This window comes from Phasianus colchicus, chromosome Z, assembly GCF_987193195.1.
Source record: "Phasianus colchicus chromosome Z, bPhaCol1.hap1.1, whole genome shotgun sequence".
Lineage (NCBI taxonomy): Eukaryota > Metazoa > Chordata > Aves > Galliformes > Phasianidae > Phasianus > Phasianus colchicus.
In genome coordinates this window covers 38,739,193-38,762,688 of record NC_143476.1, presented here as the reverse complement: position 1 = coordinate 38,762,688, position 23,496 = coordinate 38,739,193, and the positions used below count along the sequence as shown (strand labels likewise).

The 23,496-nt window shown below is 40.1% G+C and overlaps 2 protein-coding genes across 5 annotated transcripts in view; one reads left to right on the top strand and one right to left on the bottom strand.

Moving 5' to 3' along the window:
- The first annotated feature begins 4,146 nt into the window (after positions 1–4,146).
- Positions 4,147–9,844, top strand: LOC116234641 (uncharacterized). 4 transcript variants are annotated; one of them, XM_031602361.2, is made up of 6 exons: positions 4,150–4,261; positions 5,254–5,304; positions 6,102–6,161; positions 6,577–6,669; positions 8,690–8,855; positions 9,558–9,844. In XM_031602361.2, exons 1-6 carry the CDS (start codon positions 4,216–4,218, stop codon positions 9,745–9,747), a joined length of 606 nt encoding a protein of 201 aa, XP_031458221.2. In that variant the 5' UTR covers positions 4,150–4,215; the 3' UTR covers positions 9,748–9,844. The 4 variants fall into 4 exon arrangements, with proteins under 4 accessions (XP_089987419.1, XP_031458221.2, XP_089987420.1 ...); XM_031602362.2 differs by having other exon boundaries at positions 4,152–4,261; positions 6,601–6,669; XM_090131293.1 differs by lacking the exon at positions 5,254–5,304 and having other exon boundaries at positions 4,147–4,261.
- Positions 9,272–23,496, bottom strand: part of TEK (TEK receptor tyrosine kinase) — a 44,648-nt gene continuing 30,423 nt past the window's right edge. Inside the window, exons 11-23 of the mRNA XM_031602360.2 lie at positions 23,151–23,285; positions 22,382–22,675; positions 20,015–20,314; positions 19,415–19,572; positions 18,046–18,256; positions 17,001–17,111; positions 16,428–16,618; positions 15,954–16,067; positions 15,218–15,288; positions 14,642–14,682; positions 13,787–13,883; positions 13,466–13,565; positions 9,272–13,354 (exon numbers count right to left, since the gene is read on the bottom strand). Coding sequence (XP_031458220.1) covers positions 13,280–13,354; positions 13,466–13,565; positions 13,787–13,883; positions 14,642–14,682; positions 15,218–15,288; positions 15,954–16,067; positions 16,428–16,618; positions 17,001–17,111; positions 18,046–18,256; positions 19,415–19,572; positions 20,015–20,314; positions 22,382–22,675; positions 23,151–23,285 — 1,898 coding nt within the window. The 3' untranslated portion in view covers positions 9,272–13,279. The remainder of the gene's footprint in view (positions 13,355–13,465; positions 13,566–13,786; positions 13,884–14,641; positions 14,683–15,217; positions 15,289–15,953; positions 16,068–16,427; positions 16,619–17,000; positions 17,112–18,045; positions 18,257–19,414; positions 19,573–20,014; positions 20,315–22,381; positions 22,676–23,150; positions 23,286–23,496) is intronic.

Below are 23,496 nucleotides of genomic sequence, written 5' to 3'. Positions count from 1 at the left end.
GCTTCAAAAAACAGAGAACTCTGCCTGATTAACAAAGTAGTTCTGACATACAGCAGGTGGACCTCATGATTCAAGCGCTTGGATTGTGTTTAATATATCACAGCAGTTAGAAGCAATTCAAGTAAGTTGCTGGTAATCCAATCACACACTTGGTGCACATGTACCATTAGTAGCAGAGTGAAAATCACACGTTACTCACATCCTTAAAAGCCATACACCATGTAGCTATTGGCCATTCAGCAATAAAGATGACACAAGGAGTGGTGGTAGAAGAAGGAGATGGCATCTCAGTATACAGGGAGTAAACGAGGCCCCTCTCCTGCTATTGTATGGTATCACCAACAGGACTTGGGCCATCGAGTCCTCCTGGAGCAACAGGAAATCCTGCCTGGCCAGTCAGCTCTGCGAACCAGGACACTTCTGTGTTTAGTTCAGCTTTGAGCACCTGACACATTAATTTCTGCTATAAAATGGGCAACTTCCATCAGCTGGTAGTGGCAGGAGCTGCCCGCTGAGAGGTGCTGCTCCTCCAGTGTGAGAGCGGAGCAAAGTGTGAACACAGCGACCTCCACTGAACTTGGTGCACCTCACAGTGTGGTGGCAGCCTCTGGCTCAGTAGTGCTACCATTTAGACAATGCATAGGACTAAGTGTTTTCTGCCTTTCCTAATGGAAACAAGAATAAGTTCTGCACCCCTGTGTAAGAGCTACTGAGTTAAGCTCCAGAATTAAGTCACCTGTTCTCCCCTTTGCCATCACACTGGACCCAAAGTGGGGCCCCCAGCACAAGAAAGATGCAGAGCTCTTGGAGCCGGTCCAGAGGAGGACCATTAAGATGTTCAGAGGGCTGGAGCACCTCTCCTGTGAGGAAAGGTTGAGGGAACTGAGCTTGTTTAGCCTGCAGAAGAGAAGGCTCCGGGGAGACCTTGCTGTGGCCTTCCTGTACTTGAGGGGAGCATATAAACAGGAGAGAGAAAGAAAGGGTGGATCATGATAGGACAAGGGAGAATGGTTTTAAACTGAGACAGGGGAGGCTGAGGTTAGATATTAGGAGGAAGTTTTTCACACAGAGGGTGGTGACACACTGGAACAGGTTGCCCAAGGAGGTTGTGGATGCCCCATCTCTGCAGGCATTCAAGGCCAGGCTGGATGTGGCTCTGGGCAGCCTGGTCTGGTGGTTGGCGACCCTGCACATAGCAGGGGGGTTGAAACTAGATGATCATTGTGGTTCTTTTCAACCCAGGCTATTCTATGATTCTGTGATTCAGTGATCATCATAATCATGTTAATACTGTATGTAATTAATCTGCCTGCTTGCTTAATTTTTTAGGTAGCTATGGCATGATCAAGCACAAGGAGAAAAATAGCATGCATTTGTAGACAAACTCTTCAGAAAAATAAAAAAGGGAAGAAACAACAAAATACTATGTATTTAATGCACTACATTTATCTTTCTTAAACAGTGTGGTATGACAGTGAATTTCTAAGCTGATGCATGTAGCCTTGAAGTAGAGCTGGTGTTCTTAGTGAGCAGGTTTCAGTGACAGGCCACCCTTCAATACAGGTTCCTGTGCTAGGTTATGCTAGGTATGGTTGTGAATTCCCCTGTGCACAGCTGGTGTGGTAGCAGTCCCTGTGACCTGCAGGCAGTACAGAAAACTGGTCAATAAGCCAGGTGAATATGGTAAGGCAGCCCCTGAAATGATGGAGCAGCTGGGAGGGAAGGTCAACCCTTTACAGAGGCTGGCAGAACTCCCACAGATTCCTTGGAGAAGTTAGTGTATCTCAAAGTACGTGTAAGGGAATTCTACATTTATTTCAACAGAAAAACTGAGTGTAGTGTGTTGCAAAACCAAGGGGAGCTGAGCCTAGCTGGGGTATGGATTTTTGGCTAAAAGTGCCTGGGTGAGTCGTAGAGAAGGTGGAGAATGGGTGTATCTTCCCCTGGATTGTTTGTTTGTTTGTTTGTTTGTTTTTTTACCCCCTCAATCTCCTAAAAGTAACCAAAAGCTCATGAGAACTGGCAGTACTGTAAGTTGTCATAAAGCTTCTGTCTCAGGGCCATGAGGCAAGAAGTGAGCACAGGGGTACTCCATGGTGCCTTGTGAAAGCAGGGGGCCTGGCTGCCAGAGCAGGGATGGAGGCCATGTCCCTCTTCTCAGTAAGTGCATGCAACACTGAAGAGCATAAAATCTCAAGTTTGCTCTCAAATACGAATACTGATCATGTGTTTTCTAACTGCTTTCCCATGAGCTAATAAGCTGATTTTTATGGTGTGGCTAGCAAGGCATGGGAGCAGCAGTACTTGTACCTGGATTTGTAGATTGAAATTTAACCCTTGATACAGATCTTGGCTGAATGATGGTATGCCACTAGCATTTATGTACCACCTTCAGAGAAGGCTCTTTCTTGCTCAAAAGGAACGAGAGGGGTACAGAGCAAGCAACCAGCACGGCCAGCAAGTGAAAGGGAAAGCTTTTTGTTGAAGCTAGTGAAAGAACAAAGGTGAAAAGTGAAATGCAGTATAACTGTTTGCAGACTGTAACTAAAAACTGAATTCTCTGATTGATGTTCAAAATGAAGTAGAACTAATAGTTATCTGAGCAGAATTATTTTTCACAGGTTATTATGAAATTTCTCACGGTACTTTCTATTTCTTGAACCTTCCCGGCTACTGGTTTTGGGGAAGATCAAGTGAGGACAGCATTTGGCCTGGGAATGCTCTTCATGGGTGGGGAGAAACTACCAGTTCCACTGAACACTTGTTTGGGCCTCTTCTGCAGAAGTTGAGAAGTGTAAAAAATTGCAGAGCTGGTCCTAAATAGAACATGCTTTTATGTCTAAGGAGCAGTACATTTTCAAAGGCCATGACATAAATTTAACAGGCTTTCTCTCATTAACTTCAATCGTGTAGCAATGCTTATCCATTAAAACAACAGGCCATATAATTATTTCATGAAAAATGAAAATGGAGTAGAATCTGTGATCTATGGCATAGTGACAATGAGGCTGTTGTAAGCCAATTGCAGGACAGCTAAGAACAAATGCTCTGAAATAAAACCTGTTAATGCAGTCATACATGTCTCTATTATTTTCTGTAAGGAAGCAAAATGCATCCGCCTGGCTTTAATTTCAGTATTCTGTTGTTAATGCTAGAAGATAGCTTAGCATGTCAGCTTTGAAAATAATGGTGGACACCCCTAGTTAAAGGGCAATATGAATCTTTTCTGCAACTGCAAGCAGAGACCTGCATAGTGCATCTGCCAGAACTTACTGCAAGGAAATGGAAGGTACCCGAAATCCACTGTGTGCAGCTGCCACTTACTGGCTGTATTGGCCATGCGTGCACATAGGTGAAAGTGCTTGCACAAATGCTGTACCACACATTTTCAGTAGACGACATGCTCCAGGTCTCCTCAGTGGTGTCACACGGGACAGCATGTCTGAGGCAGGCTAGGCACCAGCAGTCTCTCTGCAGTCTCTCACCAACATCTTCCAAAGCGTTGGTATATACTTATATGGGTCTCCTCCTTGTTGCCCCTCCCAGCTGTTCTCTTTATGATCTCTTTCAGTGAAAAGCCTTCAAGCGATCAAGATTTAAAAACTGGCAGCTATTACACTTTGAAAAGAGTGCCCCCAAGAAGGGTGACCGTGTTTAAGATTCATTTCACTCAGCCACGAATGGCCGAAGCTGGAGGCTGGGACTCCGTGTGCCACACCAGGAACACCCCTGTATTCCTCCATCAGCTTTGTAATTCGTGCTTATATGAGTAGTGAGGGTCAGCTGTACGCCATGTGAATGTTGGCTAAATAAACCAACTATGAAATTCTCTTTTCCTGGCACGCTGTTGTTTTAAGACTCGGTTTTGTTTTTGTTTTCTCTTCACGTTTTTGTTTTGCAACACTTTCCGTGCTCTTTATTACTTACAACACCGAGTGACTTTTCCTTCTGCAGTCAGCAGAGGGAGATACGTCCCTTAAAACCACAACAAAATAGGTTGGCGCTTTTGCGCGGAATCGTGCTCAGTCCTTGCAAATTCACAGGGCCCTGAGCAGCTCAGTCTGTAGTAATGTCTTCATCAGGTGCCATCTTTACACCCATGTAATTGTGGGGTTTCCCCACCCAGCAGTGCAGATCTCACCTGATGATGTCACAGTGTGGGGGGTGACAAAGGGAGCAGCTGAGGCCCCCTGGAGAAGCAGCTCTGTGTCTGCTATGTGGCTCACGCTGCTCTTCTTGGTACTCTCTCTCCCTTTTTATGGTACGTACCAATCAAAACCTGTTTCTGGTAAAAGTAATTAGAGAGATTATGTTCAGCTAGGTACAAAGAAAGGCAAAAGGCTTTCTCTGACTGTTAAATGCAGTTTTTTTCGGAGAGCTTAGTAAGGCCATTCCCTTCCACTGCTGTTTTGCAGACTTGCTCCACAGCTTGACTTGTTCTGCCAGTGTGCAAGTACAGGAGTGCATAGAGCTCCTCCAGCACCTCCAGCAACCACACAGTGCCACAATGGCCGAGCATACACTCCTGAAAACAGACAGCTTCTCAGTGTCAGCGCAGCTTCTCAGCATGCAGCTGTTGGAAGCAAGCTGTACTTCTAAAACGGGGATCTTATTAAATAACAAGTAACAGCATTTAGGGAAAGTTAACTATATTGCTTTATAATTTATCCCACTAGTTTTAGTCGCCTGTTGCAGCAACATGTTTTGTAGCCTGTCAAACCATCAGCAAAAACAGGTTTAAAAATATCCAACATTTGATGAAGTGATTGTTTCATTTTCTGCACAGCAGTGTTTCCTGAAGATTGATGGGAGCATGGTAGGGAAAATTAATAATGATGCTGGTAAAAGAGAAATGATAGAAACCAATAAAATGAAGTTAAGTATGGCTGTACTGCCACCTTAGGATCAAGAGTTCAAAATTTAGAGGTGGAAAGCATTAGATGTGGCCTTCAGAACACTCATCTCAATCGCATTTTAGGCAGAATACCAGAATCCAGTATTGAAAAAGAGAATTGGAAGGTACCAACCTTCACAGGGGCTGTTTTTGTTTTGTTTTTCTCTAAAAATGGCAGCATTTGATGAACCTCAAATCAACTAGAGCACAATTGGGTAGCTTGAAAACCATCTTTTTCGCTTGGGTTTGAGAATTTTTGTGCTCTTCAGAAAACGCCAGACTTATAGAGCCAGAATAAGAGTCTAACTTGGTATGCACTCGTTTGGGAGTTTCTGCAATGACACTTGTGTTCCACCTAGATCATGAGCAGGATCTGTCAAGGAGGACTTTGCAGAGTTTGCAGGACCACTGTAAGTAGAAGTATCTAAAGTCGCATAAAGTAGTCATAAAGTCCACAAGAAAGAGACTGGCTGGGCAAAATTATCAGACAGCTTGTGCCAAGAAGTCCAAACAACTAAACAAAATTACAGAATGGGAGGTGAGAGAATGAATAGCCTGCCTGCCTCTTACCTTTCAAGAAAATAAATGCATCGGTATTATTTGACTTGCAGTGATAGATCAGTCCTTACAGGGCTCTGCTTCTTTTCTCCAGGTTTCAATAATCTTCCTATTGATGACCTTTGTGATCATTCACAAAGTTTACAGTCAGTGGTTAAAGAGAGCCCACTTCTGAATTAACTGTAGAAAAAGAAATAAGACCACCGTACTGCCAACACACAGTATAGTGCATAGATCAGCATGGCCATTCCAGTGCTGGCCAAATCGTGCCTTTGAGGCACTTCTGTTAGACATTAACAACTGAGGATGAGAAAAGTGGACTCTAATAGCAATGCATTTTTCTGCTGGTTTAGCAGCTGTAGATAGGAAGTAACATATTCATCATCATTCTCAGTCAGGAAGCAAAACAGTTGGTCTCAGGTGAAAACTGCTGTACCACTCAGCACACCACAGGCAAATTATACACTGCTTTCCACAAACAGCCATGAAAAATCAGACACAAAACTGGAAAACACTCCTGCAAAAGCAGCTCTGCTTTAAAATCTGTGTGTAGAGACAGGGATTTTTGTAAGCAGTTTGAGCAGTTTGTTTCTATTCCTATGAGATTTTTCCTGCTTAACTGCAGCTTCTTTATTATTACTGCTTGTAGCAAATTTCCTCTCCACTGAAGGAGATGAAGAGGAGATTTCTGAGGAAGCAAAGAGACTAGGTAACAACTAATCGGCATTTTCTTTGGGGTTATGGTATCTCTTGTGCATTTAGCACTAGTATATTTAGTGTGCTTCTACCATGACACTAAACAAATATTTTCTGATCTGATTATGACTGAGCTCAAGATCAGATATTCTTCTGTTGTTTGTAAATTCCTTATATAGCTATTTTAAACGTTCAGTTTTTTAATCACTGCAGAACTGCAAAACTTAAGCGAATAAAATATTTTTTCCTTATCCTAAAGGAAGCCATCTTACCACTTTTCTAACTAGGTCTTCTAGAGAAATATCTGATTTCTAATTTTCTGTCTTTTAGACTTCTGACCCTCATGAGGTAGTTTTTGTAGGCATGCTTCCTCTGCTTCCTTTTCTACTCAAATGTTGAACTTTCTGATTATTCCTGAGACAGAGCAGTTGGCTGCTGTTTTTCCTTTCCAGAATCCAGATTTGGACCCCAGTATCATAACACAGCCCTACAGAACTACAGTGGGGAACAGCCTTTGAATGGTATGGTAAAGAACTCAGCAAAGGATTAAATAAGACTTTAATTTATCAAACAAAGTATTGTAAGAAATATGTCAATTCTAAATTTGATGAGTAATAATGAAATCAATAAGAAACTTTAATTCAAGAGTCTTTGTCGTACTCTCATCCTACAATCACAGAACAGGAAAAACATGAGGCAGACCTTGTGTTTGAGGTACACACATATTAGCAGGTAGAAACATCAGAGCCAATAGATGATGAAACTTAATCCATATTGACAAACTATAGAAAACACAATGCTAGTAAGTACTGAGTGTGAAGAAATGCTTGTATCCACGAAAAGTGCCTCAGATTGTGTACCTTTCATTTTCCTGCCTACCTCCAAGCATATTTTACTACTACTTTTCAACTGAGGCAATATGGTCAACATATTCACAAATGCATGGATAAGTTTCTACTGGCCTGAATGGGAGACATGTGCTTGTGATCTAAGGTACAATTTGGCTTCTGAGGTTCTGTGTTCTTTCCCCATACTGGTTCATTCAGACAGCAGTTTATGCTTACTCTATGTCTGGAAAAATAAATTAGCTTATTTCTATTTCTGATTAATTGAGAAAAATGTAGTAATCTCATTTCATTTTCTAACAAGGGGCTAATAAGCAAAATTTTTTGTATGAAACAAACTTAATGAAAGAGATTATCCTAGGAGTAGTGTCTGTGTGTTCTAAATTCCTATATAGAATCATAAAAGCTAGGATAAAAGGTTATTGCTTAAATGTAAGGTTTTTCATAGAATCATATATAATCCTGTGAAGGCTGTCTAGTCCAGCTCCTCTGCAATGAACAGGGACACCACAGCTCGATCAGGTTGCCCAGGGCCTGATGCAGCCTGGCCTTGAAAGTCTCCAGGGACGAGGCATCAACCACATCACTGACCAATCTGTTCCTTTTCCATGTAATACTGAACTATCACTGTATCTTAAGCATTTCAGAACCAATAGCCAAATTTTTGAATGCTTATGAGCACGTCTCATACACAGAATTCATAGGTTCTATGATTCTATGTCTCTTAAAGAGACGGAAGAGCAGAAACCTGGATTAGTAAAGATAAATCTATGACTTTTTTACAACCTTTTTTTTTTTTTTAACTGTGAGTGAGTCACCATTTAAAAACTCTGCAGTGCTCATAGCAGAAGATCTGGATCTGATTGGTGCTGCTTATTAGGGAAGTCAGCTTATTAGCTGCAATCAGGGAAGTTAATAAGATCTAGAAGAAATGGATTGGGCTGTATATCTGTGTAAACTATAACAAACTGGAACATCTACGTAATCTGTAAAAATCTTAAAAAATACACACTTACGAAGTCAGTGAGGGCTCTGAGTTTCTCTGGTTTCCACAGGCAAGAACAGTAAAAAGTTGAAATTATCTGTAATTTTTATAAGCAGACACACACATATTATTTTAAATCCTCATAGAATATTTCACTGCTTTTAAGTGACTCACAATAAATCTCACTTTTTTCTGTTGAAACAAGTGAACTAGCGGTGGAAAATAAATTGTTCTTTTTATTGTGTCACAGACACTTTTTCTGACTGGACAGGAGCGCACAATTTCCCAATTTCAGTGGCAACAGACACTATTCAGGTCATGTCTCTCTCCACAAAATGCCAACCAGTGATGTAGCAGCCTTGTTGGATTTTGCACACAGTGAGGCAAGAATATGCAGAATCAATAACCCAAAGATGACCTCATCTCCAAGTGTATGAAAAAATGAATTGTAATGAAGCTCAAAATACTGACATCTCTTTAGCCCATGGAGCTGCTCAGCTTCTATCAGAATTACCACCTGTGTGTAGAAAGACTGGAAAAGATATAATTTCGGCTGAGTTATTTACAATTAAATGAGTTTGTGTTTTTGCAGAATGATTCATTATACTAGAAAGCGTTCATTTTTTATTTGCAGGCTGTATAGGTATAATATCTTTGCCCAACACATTAGCTGTTTGAATACTGATGGTGTGATGTGCTTTACTGTTGTAGTGTCTGACAACGCTGATTTGATTCAAGGAAACACAGCTGAAGAAACCAGTAAAGAAGATTTAAAAGAGACTGCAATTCTTGCTGTGTCATCTATAGCTCTTGCCATCTACCTAATATTTCTGGTTTGTTTTTGTGTGGCTTTTAGAAAATGCAGAATGCAAAAAGGGTAAGTTTTCCAGTCATGAGCTGTGTCCATGCTGTTTTGATCCCTTTACTGCACCTCTGAGCTCTCTGCAAGCTGGAGGCAGACATGATAGTAGGTCTCAGGCTGTGTAATATCCTATTAGTTACTATGTTGTATATTTTTTGAAAGATGCTCTCACTGACACCCTTAACCCCCAGTAAATGAGAGGGCTGTAGGTTTTTGGATAATGAAGTAAGGTTCTACTCTAAATGTGGATTTAAAAAACTATGTTAGAACATGGTAAGCACTAAGGCTGCATGTGCAAATGGAAAGAAAATGCAGAAATTATAACAAAATATAAATTATATTACTTCCAAGAACCTGTGCACAAACTGTGGTAAGATGAGATTCTCCTCTTTGTCAGGTGAAATCTTGAAAAAAATAAAATTCAGTAAAGCTAAAATTCAGTCATTTATTATCCATATATATGTCTTTGTGGTATCTGTTAAGTTTCCATTGAATCCCTGTAGTCAGAATCATAGGATCACAGAATCATAGAATGGCCTGGGTTGAAAAGGACCACAATGATCATCTAGTTTCAACCCCCTGCTATGTGCAGGGTCGCCCACACCAGACCAGGCAGCCCAGAGCCACATCCAGCCTGGCCTTGAATGCCTCCAGGGATGGGGCATCCACAACCTCCTTGGGCAAGAATAACATAATTATTTTTGTTCTGTGGCTCAGGAATACCTGTCATACCTTTGGACGCTCATCTGAACAGCAGAGATCGGCAGAGGGTGGGATGAATATGGACAGCTCACACAAGAAATCCTCAGACTCAGAAACTGTGCCTCTTATGAACTCGGTTGATGAGCTATTCACTGCTGTTGCATCAAATCGCAGTAGAACCTCTTTGTCTGAAGACTCAAATTAAAAGTGAAATTGAATATAATCCTAGTGCCAGCCACCAAGAAGCTTTAGGAGCTGGCTTATGAGCAACTATGATTCTGGAAATAGAGCTTGTGACTCACTGAGTGTGTTACTCAGTATTTCCTGACAGCGTTGAATAAACTTCATGTTCTAATAGGAGATATGGGCAGCTGAAACTGTCACAATTCCTTCCTGACACGAATTCAGCCACCATCAGTGGCTCATGATGAACAGGGATGGAGTGATGCAATCTCTAAAGAATACTTATTTTCTGAACAAATATTTTCTGACCTAAAATTAACAAACAGGATTTTGAAAAAAGAAGTATTCTTTCTTTGGAAAAGATAGAAAAGTACGTGTGCACTTGGAATGTTTTTGCATTAACAGCCATGGATGCTGCTTCTTTGTATACCATAACATGCAGGCCTGGACAACAGTGCAGCAGATATTCTTGTTAGAAAAAGAAAATCTCTTGGCAGATCTTTCTAATAGAGTTTTTCTAGTGTATTTTTCTCTTTCTCTTCTCTTCTGCCATAACACACACTTTGCCACCCCCACCCAACAGCAGCAATACAGCTGCAATACAGCAACACAGCTGTTGACACTACTGACATGGGGAAGAAAAGTGCTCTGACCCAGAGGTCAGAAGTAGAGGCAGATTCTGCAGAAAACTTCTGTTGAGAAATTTTAAGAACTGGAGCATGTAAAACTGGGGTTTCCAGGTCACAGACTAAATGCAACTGATTTAGAAAAACTGCTTGGCTGCGGTCTTCTGAAGCAAGCTCAAAATGCAGGAATCTTTCAGTTAATTTTCATGATCTTTCATATACAAGAAATTATAAATTGTGAAATTATTTCTGTCCCACAATATTGAAGTACAAAGTAGTTATGCAATTTCTTCATTCTGATATCTAGCTATTAATAGATTTATTTTTTCCAGCCACATTACTAGCCAGCAGGTGGCTGTTAACAGCCCATTTCCAGTCAGTTTCTTCATTCTTTTTATTGTTAGTACTTCCATGTTTTCAGCATTTTGAAGTTGTCCTTGACTACCTTGAAATTAAAGTGTTGCCTTGGAGATGGCACTCAAGCTCACTCAAACTATGTGGAAAACAGTGCAGAACAGCATATGAAAGTGATGGTGCTTTCATAGAATCATAAAAGTTGCAAAAGACCTCCAAGATCACGTAGTCATCCCATCACCACCATGCCCACTAAACCACATCCCTCAGTGCCATATTTACCCTTTTCTTGAACATCTGCAGGGACGATGACTCTCTGCAGCCTGTTGCAATGCCTCACTGCTCCTTCTGAGATTTTTGCCAATATCCAACCTATGCTGACTTGATTTCCCAAACTAAACTTGTTTCTGATTCTGCTAGCCATCTCATGAATGTGTTCACGAGATTAGAATGCTGGCTTTCCTAATGGGAGAATTTCCTGGGGAGAACTTGCATGCAGGCATTTCTTCTTTTTAAATTCTCTACTACCTCTGATTATGTTCCTGATAATTGCAAACTGTAGGTAACACTCAGCTGTAAATGGTTACCTGCACATACTATGTCACATTCAGCTCCACTTTCTGAAATGCTTTTCTTCTTTCCCAAGCATAAACTTACCCTGAATAGGAGCTTGAGAACTGTATTTGATAAGGGAAGATTAAGGATGTAGTAGTATCAAAAGCAACAAAAGGTCTTTTGCTGAAGATACTGTCAATTTGTGTGTAGAAGTAGGCAGGTGTAAATTAGTAGGGATGTACAAAGGGTATTAGGATGTGAGATATTTGTAATAATAATTGTTGGGAGTTGGGAGCATTATGTTCTAGATTACAGATAAACAAAGACACTTTGGGCCTATGGAATAGCTATTGTAGGTGACACTGAGATGTCTCCTCTTAAAAATAGGTACACCATTGAGAAACTATCAAGGTGGAATACAGTGAATGTGCAAATAATCTGTTCCAGGATGGTTCCCTGGGCAACATGACCTGCAGACTTAGGTGTTAGCAACACCAGGGGAGCTGAATGCAGACTAGAGGAGAAACAGCAGTAAGGGTGGAGTGGACTAGAAATAATGTCACGAGGCTCCATGATGACACTGCAGAGATGGGAACTCAGTGGTCCTATGGAACTGAAAATCTGCACATCTATTTGTTTGAGCCTTCTTCTTCGACTTTTTTTTTTTTTTTTTTTTGGTTGAAAACACATTCCTGTGTGAACTTTCCTCATTATTCATTGTAATATACCAAAGCACACATCCATCCCACACCTCTGCAGACAGTGCATGTACCATTGGCAATCCAAAGGAATCTGCAGTCTGTTGCTTCAGTAAACAGCAGTATTCACTGATCTAGCCATGAGAGCCTATCTGACTGCAACTAGATCAGTTGGGCATTAATAGTTCATATATTGAATGCAACCAGACTTACAGTGCTAAACTGGGCATCTCTCAGGATGTAATCCCAGCTGTCCACAGTCCAGCTGGTATCAGGACAAGCTGAAATGCAAGGGGGTTTATTTTCCACCAAACCTTTTGATCCTTGAATGCAACATTGAGGAAATGTGTTCTGGTGTAGTGTGCTGTGGAAGACAGAGCATACAACCCACTAATGCTTAAACCAGTGCTTACCATGCCTCTTTTTGTCTAACCTACAGACTAGATCTTTCTGGCAGGCAGATACCATTGTTTCAAAGCCCTTCAGTAAAATATTTTACAAAGTCATACAGCAACCTGCATAAGGGATAAAATAAGGAAAAGTAAGTCCTGCTTGTATATAACAAGTAGTAATTTATAATTGTGCAGTAAAATTAGTAAATGAAATACAAATAGAAAAAAAGTCATGTATATCCCCAATAACGTAGTATATTCTTCTGTCCTACGCTTTGTGATGATTTCTGGATGGTTGCTTCACATAGCATCAAAGACTTAAAAATACATACTTATTTTTTGAAGTTAGGCAAACAGTGTCAAACTGGACAATGAAAGAACAATATTATTCCTTGTATTTTACAAGCGTCAGCAGACTTTTCAAGCAGATAATTCCTACCACCTTACTTTTATGTTCAAATAGGAGTCATAGTAACTAATTGGTGAGAATACTGGATTGACATCTGCTTGCATGTTTCCATTGTCACACTGAGCTTAGCTTTTTTTTTTTTTAATCACAATTAAGATGTACATGAAATACTGCTATAAGATACTGACTTTGCTCTCAGTAGCTCTTGGTACGTATTTAAGATGGCAACAAGTGATGCACTACAGTAGTTGTAACATATACATTTTGTCTATGTGACTAGAAAAAAGAATGCCCTGCATATGAGACAGCAGATTTTATGACTCCAGTCTATTCCTGCTCTGAGCAGTATATACACTTCTAGAGCCTGTGAAGACAGGGATTACTATGTGATGATACCTGTAGTAAAACATTACTGTATTGTATACAGTTAGAGCTACACAGCACACCATATCTTGTTCTCCCAGGCTGAGTTTTGGTTTTCTTTAATAAATCATTTTTTGAATGAAGCTTTGCTCCCATCTTAAGCAGCTTCTTCAGCAGAGCAGTCAATGCCTGCATAGGTGAACTTCTCATATAGGGTGGTATTCACATAGGTCTGGAAAGGAAGTAAACAGGAAGAGTGTGATACAAAACACACTACCTCAGTAATCCTAAACAATACTGAAATTATTGATGGCCTAATTCTTGTCTAGGGATTTGTTCTTACCTTTCTTTCTTCCAGCATCCTGTTCAGTGACACCAGTATCTGAGCAAATGATGGTCTTTCGTAAGGTTTCTCCCTCCAGCACTGTCTCATTAGGTCATACCTTTAAAATCAAACACCAACACATGCTGATTTAGATACATAGGTGAAAGCTATGAGTTCATGTTTTTTGAAAAATTGCACACATTCCATTAAAAAGAAGCCCACTTCTGCATTCAAAAAAAAAAAAAGTTTTTTGAACAATTCTGCTATTAGTTTATTTCAGACATTCTCCCCTATAGCAGATGTGTTACTCTTCTTATTTTGTTTGCTCAGGGAACTTACACTTCATCGTCACAGTTGAGAGGCTTTTCCAGTCTGTACCCTTGAGGCAATTTTTCATAGAGTTCTGCACAGGTCATTCCACAATACGGCGTTCCACCTGAAGCAGAGTCAAAACATTGTTCTGAGTGGTATCTTTTTTATGAAAGAAAATACAATTCATAACAGAAATGAAAAACAATGTCTAACTCTCATCCATATCTAAAACAAACCCATTAGTTCACTTAGTAAGGAAACCTGGTAATAAATTAGACCAGAATTGTTGTTAGCCCAGTGTGCACTGTGCATCTTTATCAGTTGTACCTCTTGGCCAGCAGACCACAGGGCACACTCAGACACAGATGAAAAAGTGTGACTGTGTGACAGTCAAAGACTGTGTCACTTACATCATGAATAGAGACATGAAAAAAAAACCCTCTAAATTATTAAATTTGGCTGAACTATTAAATTTGGCTAATGATCAAAAATTTTCTTCAGCAGTGCTGGAATAGGAGACATGGCAAAAAAAAAAAAAAAAAAAAAAAGAATCTGGATTTAAAACTCAGGCTGAGCAAATTGTGCTCATCAGCCTTTTTGCATTTGGAATTAGGACTACAGATCATGTGATGTGATAAATTTTGTATTTAGGTTTGGCCTCTGTTTTGCAGTGCAATGAAAACAAGGTCATATAGACTGTACCCAGGCTGAAAATGTGACAGTTGTATTTCCAAGCATACTGAAGCTAAATATGATTCTGTTAAACGAATTAGAACAAAAATTAAATATGCTGCAAAGAAAGAAGCTTTAAGCAGGCTGAGTGGATGGAATTGGCTTGTCCCATGTAGGTTTATGTGTGCAGAACAAAATTTGCATGCTTACCTAAGCTAACGATTTCCCATAATAGGACACCATATGACCATCTGCAACAAAGAAATACTATTGAGTGCCACCAGAATACAAGATGTCATATATTAAATTGGTAGATGGTTTTGCTAAGATACAGATAAGATAAAGAAGTGTGATTCATTCTTTCTATTATTTTTTCTTACTAATTTTTGTAAAATGACAGAGTCTGTGGAATCAGAATGCATGGAATCAGTCAAGTTAATTCCCTATAAGTCCACCAGCTGGAATCCTTTTCTAGACTGAAAAGTTCTCACCATATAGTACTGATACAAATTGCTCTGCTGTGTATCCGTTCTGGTTGCCTGACTAAAATGCCGAGTCTTTCTGAATCTCTGGAGGAACCAGCAGTTTTTCATTTCAAGTGGGAAATGTATCTCTGTTAGTAACCCGAATCTAATCAGTTTCTAGCAGGATTTTTTTCTTGCCATTTGCTTGCTTATGCTGGTACAGCATGAATTCTTTGATTAGATGTCACTGTCCTCGCTATCAGACTTTCTTTGCTACTGAAAAAAATCTTTAATTAAAAAGGATCCCTTAAAACATACTTACACATCACTGTTAGTGGTGTAAACACTGTAATTCAATGATTCAATTGCCATCCATCTCACTGGAAGTCGTCCCTGGAAATTATTTCGTAGCAGTTAGTTTTTGGGTGGTTGAAACAATAATACAGAATCACAGAATTGTAGCATAGGTTGGGTTGGAAGTGACTTTTAAAGATCATCTAGTTCACCCCACCCTGCTGCTACGTTTATTAGGCATCATCTTCTTCCACATTATTCAAAGCACTTGCTCTCGACAGCTATTTTGTCAGCTCACAGATCCCAGTGTGCTGTTTTTTCCATCTTGTTAACTCTGGCCTAGTAAAGTAGAATTAGACTAGTTTGCCCTAGCCAGATAAATTCTGGAAAAAAAAAATTTTAGATGTTCAGATATCTACATATCCATACACTGAAAGTAGATTCTCTGTATTTCTGTAGTGCAATTGGACTAAATCTCACAATTGTCTACAAAATTGGTTATTTTGCTGTAATCCACATTCACAGAAATAATTTTCAACTATATTGTATGTAACAAAAACCTGGTATAGAGTTGATTCACAAGTAATGTATGTATATTAATAGTTAATATAAATCTTCATACATATCAGTGTATATATATATATATATATAAAACAAATCAGATATCTAGTAAATATGAGTTTGCATTTTTCTTATGTGAAACTAGAAAAAAACAGGAAAACAAAAAATGAAGACAACAGATTATACTCATACTTGATCCTTACCATGGTTTTCTTGACGTAGACTTCTTGACCCCTGGATAAGCCAAAGTCAGCTATTTTTGCAACATAATTTTCTCCAACCAGGATATTTCTTGCTGCCAAATCTCGATGAATAAACTAAAATTTAGAAAACAGAAGTCACTGCAGTATCTGTGAGTTATTTGTTATTTCAATGCTATACTGAAAATTTATAAACATTCAGAGTGAAAATGAAAATTGAAACAAACTACCAAAACATTTTAAACTTTAGCTAAAAATTAAAGCAGTCAGGTTCCAAGTCATTTCTGAGTTTTAATGCATCTTTCACAATTCCTAGTGGCAAAGTATTTCACAGGGCTGAGTGCGCACAACAAAATAATAGTCGTCCGGAGGGTGCTATAGTAGCTAAAATTAAAACCTCATTTTGATTTCATTAAGATGAGTAGTTCCTGAAAAATGAGTGCTGTGCTTTCAGTTGGTAGAACATTTAGGACTGACCTGTTTCTGGCTCAGGTAGTCCATCCCCCTCGCAACATCTGCTGCAAAATGGAGAAGCTGCTGAGACGAAAGTGTAGATGCAGTGCTGTTGGCAATAGCGAATGCTGGGTCAGTCTCTAGCACCCTGCTTTTACGAAGGAAGTCCAGTAGATTCCCATGGGGGGCATATTCAATAGCAAGATAAAGATATCCTAGAGAAAATTCAGATAGTTAGCATATCATACAGTAAAAGTTGGACAGCAATAATATTTGGACACTTACAGTACTGTATATTAAAAGGAAATAAATCAGATTGGAGGGGAAATATCAAACAGTGTAGCTCCTAGGTGCAATAGAGAACTCAAAACTATTGGTGACATAATCTCTGAAGGATTACTGTGGGCATGTAGCTCCAAAACCAAGTTTATTTGACTTTTGAACAGAAATGTTGATCAGAAAGGCCTGCTCATGATCTTCTTCTTTTTTTTTTTTTTAATATGGACTGTTTGAGCTGTAGTGTGCTGGGTTTTGTTTTGTTTTGTTTTTAAACTGATTTTTAAATCAATTAAATCAGTGTATTCAAGAGTCTCTTACCCCGATGTTCACATGCTCCTAGAAGATTTATGATGTTGGGATGGTGACCAAGTTTACAAAGGACTTCGAGTTCTCCAGCAAAGTCTCTGTGGTCATCTTTTGAAGCATACTCTGAAAATCAAATCAGCATGCATTTATGTTTTCCTTTGAACTGAATTTATGACTGTTATTAATTATGAGGACCCTGGGCTATTTGGGGCACTACTGCTTCATCTCTAACAGAAAGAGGAAAATTCTATGATACATTAATATTTATTTACAAGAATACAAGTTTCGAAAGGAAAAAATAAAAGGAGAGAACTTAATGTCTGTAGCAACCATCTACCAGGAATGAAAGCACTTTAACATATTACATCTCATTTCTCTTATTTGAGGATGTAGAAGTCATAGCAGATCATATTGCAACTAGTTACCTATGAATCTTTCCTTTTGTGCTCTCTGAATTGTTCCTACCTGCATGCAGACCTTGGCTCTTTTTGTAGTAGTCATCATATTTAAGAATGTCTTCCAGTTTGCCTAGACAGTGATCTAGTTAATTGTAAGAAAATACATACATTCTTGCAGTATTCTGTGAATTGTACTTCTCTCCAGAACATTGCAGTAATGACTGGTGAATACAAAGAAATTAAGTCTCACAGTGTATTATGCATATATACAGATGTGGTCATCTGTGAGTGAATAAAGCAAGCAAGACAACCACATACTGTGACCAGAGGCTAATTCCATGTTCCTGCCTAGCCAGTGCAAGTTTTATTGGTTCCTCCTTTGAAGATAAACACAGAGATGAAGTTTATACTAACTAATGAATTGCAAAATACACAATAGTTAATGATATTAACATTTAAAGAGGAACATAGGCCAACTTGTCAGAGCAGAAATGGAGTCTTTGGCAGAAACAGTTCCTAGTCTAGTAACAGCCATTATGTCATTAGTAATTTTGAATATTTATTTTAGTGTTAAGAGAAGGCTACTAAGCACTTCTGAAGAGAGAGAAACCTCTGAAGCAAGAGAAGTCTGTAGTCTCAGAGTTTTTGATCTTTACTACCTTTCATCCTTTTAATTGCAGCATCCATGCGTAAGCCATCCTTCTTAATTCGTGCTTTCAAGACTTGCCCAAAGTTACCTTCCCCAATTACATCTTGAAATTTGATGTCATTCCATTCAAGAACTGGGTAAATAGTGGGATCTGGGCTGTTTTTGGCTTTCCTGCTCAGAGTGAGAGTACCTGAGTTAAATTGTACAGCTGGCTCTTCCCTCTGTAACAGAATAAAGCAAACGACAATGGTTTCTTCTTTATGCAGAAATCCCCAAATGCATGTATGCTCACTCATATACTCACACACACAGCCTGATTCATCTCCTGCCAATACACAAATGAGTGCAGTAGAAAATTACTGCATCAAGCACTTGTACCTGGATCTGTGAAAGTAGTTGGGATCCTAACTTATGCATAATAAATATTATAGCTTGACCCACTGAATGATTTTACAATTGATTGAGATGAAGGAGGTGAACAAAAATAATTTGGTAGTACTGACCTTAGAACCTTAGTTCTAAGCCTCAGTAGGATTTCTCTCTTTACCAAATTTGACTAAATTGTGTGGTAATAGGACTCAGCAGTAAGACTGAGGAAAGAGGATGCAGGGAAAGGAAAAAGAGAAGAAATGATCCACCTCCATACTTGAGACATCTCTACTTCAGCCACACGTGCCCACAAAACACTTCTGGAGAATTTTCAAGACAAGGAGCAATTGCATGAGAACCTGGAGACACAGGTCATTTTTTGGAATATGCTCCCTGATTCTGTTTTTAGAAAATGAACTGCATAGGTCCTTTTGAAGGAATTCTTTAGCCCAGCGTCATTCTCCTTCATGGATTCCCCTCTGAAGAGAGAGATGTTGCTGGAAAGCAGAGTGATGCAGAGTGTACAGGAGGGTGCAAGTATACAGAGAGAGAGAGAGAGAGCATAAACTCCAGCATTTTCCTCAGAACAGCCAGAACTGTGATGTTACCATTGTCCGATCCCTGTGCTGCCCCAGCTCAAAAAACCTTGGCAGAAATATCATTGATGCTAAAATCCAGGGTTAAAGATTTTGTAATTTCAAAACAGGACAAGCTCCTCCATTCTGCCTGGCTTGCTGTTTGTGATACACAGGTATAAGGAGACAGAAATGAAAAGGATAAACTGTGTCCATCTTTTTTCAAGTCAGGTTGTAGTTCAGCTTGCTTTAGCTCTCTGTCACTATCAGAAAAAAATTTACAGCAAGAGCACTACCTGCACACACAATGAGAAGATTGTATTTGAAAAGGTCAAAGAAAAGGAAGTGAAAAAGCAAACAAACAAACAAAAAAATGAGGAAAAAGATGATGCCAAAATAAGTAACCACACTGACTCAGGAAAACAAGAAACCCACCACTACATTTTGGAAAGCCTGAGCCATTCTGCGCTGGAAGTTGGCTCGCTTCAACTGCAGCATAATGAGAAAGGCCAGGAGAATTGTTACACAGGTCATTCCTGCAGAGCCAAGGATAGCAATGAGCAGCATTTTACCTCCCTTTGATTCGTATGGAGCTGTAGAGGAAGCACATAAAGAGTTTATCATTTCCAGCTAATACTGAAGTAGCCATGAGCAACAACATATAGGTAAATACTCCCATCTTATAGACAGAGTTACAGCCCATTTTTTTAACAACAACGTCACAGATTTTTATTGTCCAATTTTCAGGTGTACAAGCACCTGCAGGTTGTGCTGAGTGCAGGCAGAGAGGTGCAGAAGTCACATTCAGTGATCTAATGTAGCTTCATTAATTTATGAGCTGTCAGGCACTCTCTAGTGAATATACAGAAATGTTTTATGTTGTCACCTCACCAATACCAAGTGAATTGAGAAGAAAATGCCAGCGTAGCTGTGTTGTGTGTCAAAATTAAGATAAAAAGGAAACTAAACCAGTATGATTTTGCTTTAGCTAACTGGCCCTGTTTTGTGCATGTCCAGCATGCTGGAATTACCAACCTTTCATTTCTGGAAGAGTCTTCAATTCAAAGGATGTGTTTGGGTTGCTCAAGCCGATGTTATTCTGAGCATTAATCTGAACCTGGTACACAGTGTTTGGCTCCAGGCCTTTGAGATGGTACTGAGTAATGGTGGAGTTCTTAATGATAATGTCAATGTGATTGTACTCAGCCTTGCCGTAAATTTTGTAGCTGATGATGATGGAGGAGATGGAATGGCCCTCGGCAGTTGTCCAAGAAATGACTGAAGATGTGTCTGTAGTGTTAGAAAACTTGATGTTGTATGGTGCAGGAGGTATTCCTGAGAACAAACACAAACACACAGAAATGTTGGAGTGAATTTCCACCTCTTTCACCTTTTCTCACTAGGACAAATACTTCGCTCAGTGCTTTTGTTGTGCTAAACAAAAGATAAACTTTGTTGACAAGCTATAGTAACTGAAGGCAACTCTTTTATAAACTTTATGCAGTCACCCATGTAGGGTATTTAAGTGCATTGTATCTTCTTTTCCTTACTTAAATGCTGACTCTTTCTGCATTGTCACAGCACAATTACAATGCCAGAGTCGTTTTTTTTTCTGTTTGTTTGTTTGTTTGTTTGAATTATAAAGGAGCTTGGACTATGGAACTCAATGTGTTCATCATTAAAAGAGGAAAGAAATGCTGTATGTGCTAAAAGTATGAACAAGAATGTACAAGAATGAAATACACTGATATTAAGGTGTGGATTCCTTAGCTTTTCATTTCTTTTCACTTTCTTCTTCTTCTTTTCTGTATTCCCTTTTGTTTCCTTCTTCCTTTTTGTACTACACTGAAAGAGTGGTCAAGCACTGGAATGGGCTGCCCAGGGAGGTGATGGAGTCACTGACCCTGCAGGTGTTTAAGGAATGTTTGGATGTGTTGAGGGACATGGTTTAGTGAGTACTATTGGTGATAGGTGGATGGTTGGACTGGATGATCTTGTAGGTCTTTTCCAACCTTGGTGTTTCTGTGATTCTCTAATTCTGTATTTTATTTTTTGACAGAGAGAGGGATGTGGATTTGATGGGTGGACCACTCGATGGATAAGAAACTGGTTGAAAGGCCGCAGACAGAGGGTGGTCATCAATGGCTCTATGTCCAGGTGGAGGCCGGTAACGAGCGGCGTCCCCCAGGGGTCTGTCTTGGGACCGGTGCTCTTTAACATCTTTATCAGTGGCATCGATGACAGAATCGAGTGCACCCTCAGCAAGTTTGCTGACGACACCAAGCTGAGTGGTGCGGTTGACACGGTTGAAGGACGGGATGCCATTCAGAGGGACCTCGAGAGGCTGGAAAGGTGGGCCCGGGTGAACCTGATGAGGTTCAACACGGCAAAGTGCAGAGTTTTGCACTTGGGCCAAAGGAATCCCAGGCATCCCTACAGACTGGAAGCAGTGGTCCTTGAGAGCAGCCCTGTGGAGAAGGACCTGGGGGTCTTGATGGATGAAAAGCTTAATATGAGCCAGCAGTGTGCCCTTGCGGCTCAGAAGGCAAATGGGATCCTGAGCTCCATCAGAAGAGGGGTGGCCAGCAGGGACAGAGAGGTGATTGTTCCCCTCTACTCTGCTCTTGTGAGGCCCCATCTGGAGTACTGCGTCCAAGTGTGGAGCCCCCAGTACAAAAAAGACAGGGAGCTGTTGGAGAGGGTCCAGAGGAGGGCACAAAGATGATCAGGGGACTGGAGCACCTCCCCTATGAGGACAGGCTGAAAGAGCTGGGCTTGTTCAGCCTGGAGAAAAGAAGGCTGTGGGATGACCTCATTGCAGCCTTTCAATATCTAAAGGGAGCCTACAGAGGGGAGGGGAATCAACTCTTTGAAAGGGTAGATAACTGCAGGACGAGGGGAAATGGTTTTAAGTTGAGGAAGGGGAGATTTAGGTTGGACATCAGGGGAAAATTCTTTACAGAGAGAGTGGTGAGGTACTGGAACAGGCTGCCCAGGGAGGTTGTGGATGCCCCGTCCCTGGAAGTGTTCAAGGCCAGATTGGATGGGGCCCTGGGCAGCCTGATCTAGCATTAAATGAGGAGGTTGGTGGCCCTGCATGTGGCAGGGGGGTTGGAGTTTCATGATCCTTATGTTCCCTTCCAACCCTGGCCATTCTGTGATTCTGTGATTCTGTGATTCTGTAAATTTTCATCAGTTCCTGGTAATTTTCAAGGTAAGAATTTCTTTGGACACTGAACTGTCTTCATAATTATAGTAAAAACAACCACAACAAGTGGTCATCGGGAAATGAATGTTACCAGAACAAAGGATATCATTTAATGTTATCAATAAGAAGCAGTCATTCTGATTGCTGGGGGAATGTGGAAGAATTAACCAGAAAGAAGTGAATCAGCTACTTACTGTCACTGAAAGTCCATGCATACAGATAGTTGCTCCATTCTCCTTGGGATCGAGTGTTTACCCGTACCCTACACATGTATTGCTGTCTGGGCTCAAGATCTTTAATGATCAGAGTGGACATGTTTCCTGGAACTTGGGTGATAACACTGCTCTCATCACCATTGTCATTCACACTCTTCCTTTCCACTTCAACACGAATGTCATCATCTGTCCTCAGAGTTAAGGGATGCCAGGACAAATTCAATGATGTCATACTTTTTGGAAGGAGTGTGAGACCTTCAGGTGGTGGAAGACCTTGGAGAAGAGAGACAGGGAACAACATTTCATGTCCGGTGTATGCACACTAAAATATGGGTACCATTAATTCCCAACCACTTGCCTTAGTTTAGAGTGACAAAAGGCAATACTTAATTTTTAATCTAAGCTGATATTGAGGGAAAGGAGCGATCCATTAGAATTAGGAGGAAGAGCAGGCACACAATACAAGAGAATTCTGTCTCCAACTCTGCTGCTCGTAGTATGCAAATATTCCTCTTTCAGATCTCCCTATATCTAAATAAGGGAGAATAACTCTGATAGACAAGGTGCTTTTCTTCACCTGTGATTTTTTTATTTTATATTTTTTGCTTTGCTGATGTTATTTCAAAAAGTTTTACATATTTTTCACATCTAGATGCTGCTTTTCCTCAAAGGAAAGTGCACATCAGGGAGCAGACCATGGAGATAACCACCTGAAATAGGCCTTTTCTGAAAAAGGATGATGACTTACCCAGTGCAGCTGTTGTGAAGCTTGCCTGTGGTCCAGGATGGCCCTCCCCACCCTCCCCTTGCCGACTCAGCTGAACACAAAACTGATATTCTGTCTTTGGTTCCAGATTGTCCAGTCTTTTGGTTGAGCCCTTAACTGAGAGGCAAAAAGAGAAAGGAAGAGTGAAGCTGAAAAACGTTAAAGAAGAAAATATCCCTGAATAACTAAACACAGATAGTAAGATATTCAGGCTCCTCTTTCGTTCCTGACCTACAAAAATGAACTACATAGGAATATGAAATATATATATATATTTAATATAGGAAGTGTAATTCCATTGACTGTTTCTGACCCAGTCAAAGGAATG

Coding starts and splice junctions, on each gene's coding strand:
- LOC116234641 (XM_031602361.2), top strand. CDS start 4,216: ATGTGGCTCACGCTGCTCTTCTTGGTACTCTCTCTCCCTTTTTATG. Junction 5,305..6,101: donor GCAGAGTTTGCAGGACCACT/GTAAGTAGAAGT, acceptor TACTGCTTGTAG/CAAATTTCCTCTCCACTGAA. Junction 6,162..6,576: donor TGAGGAAGCAAAGAGACTAG/GTAACAACTAAT, acceptor GAGACAGAGCAG/TTGGCTGCTGTTTTTCCTTT.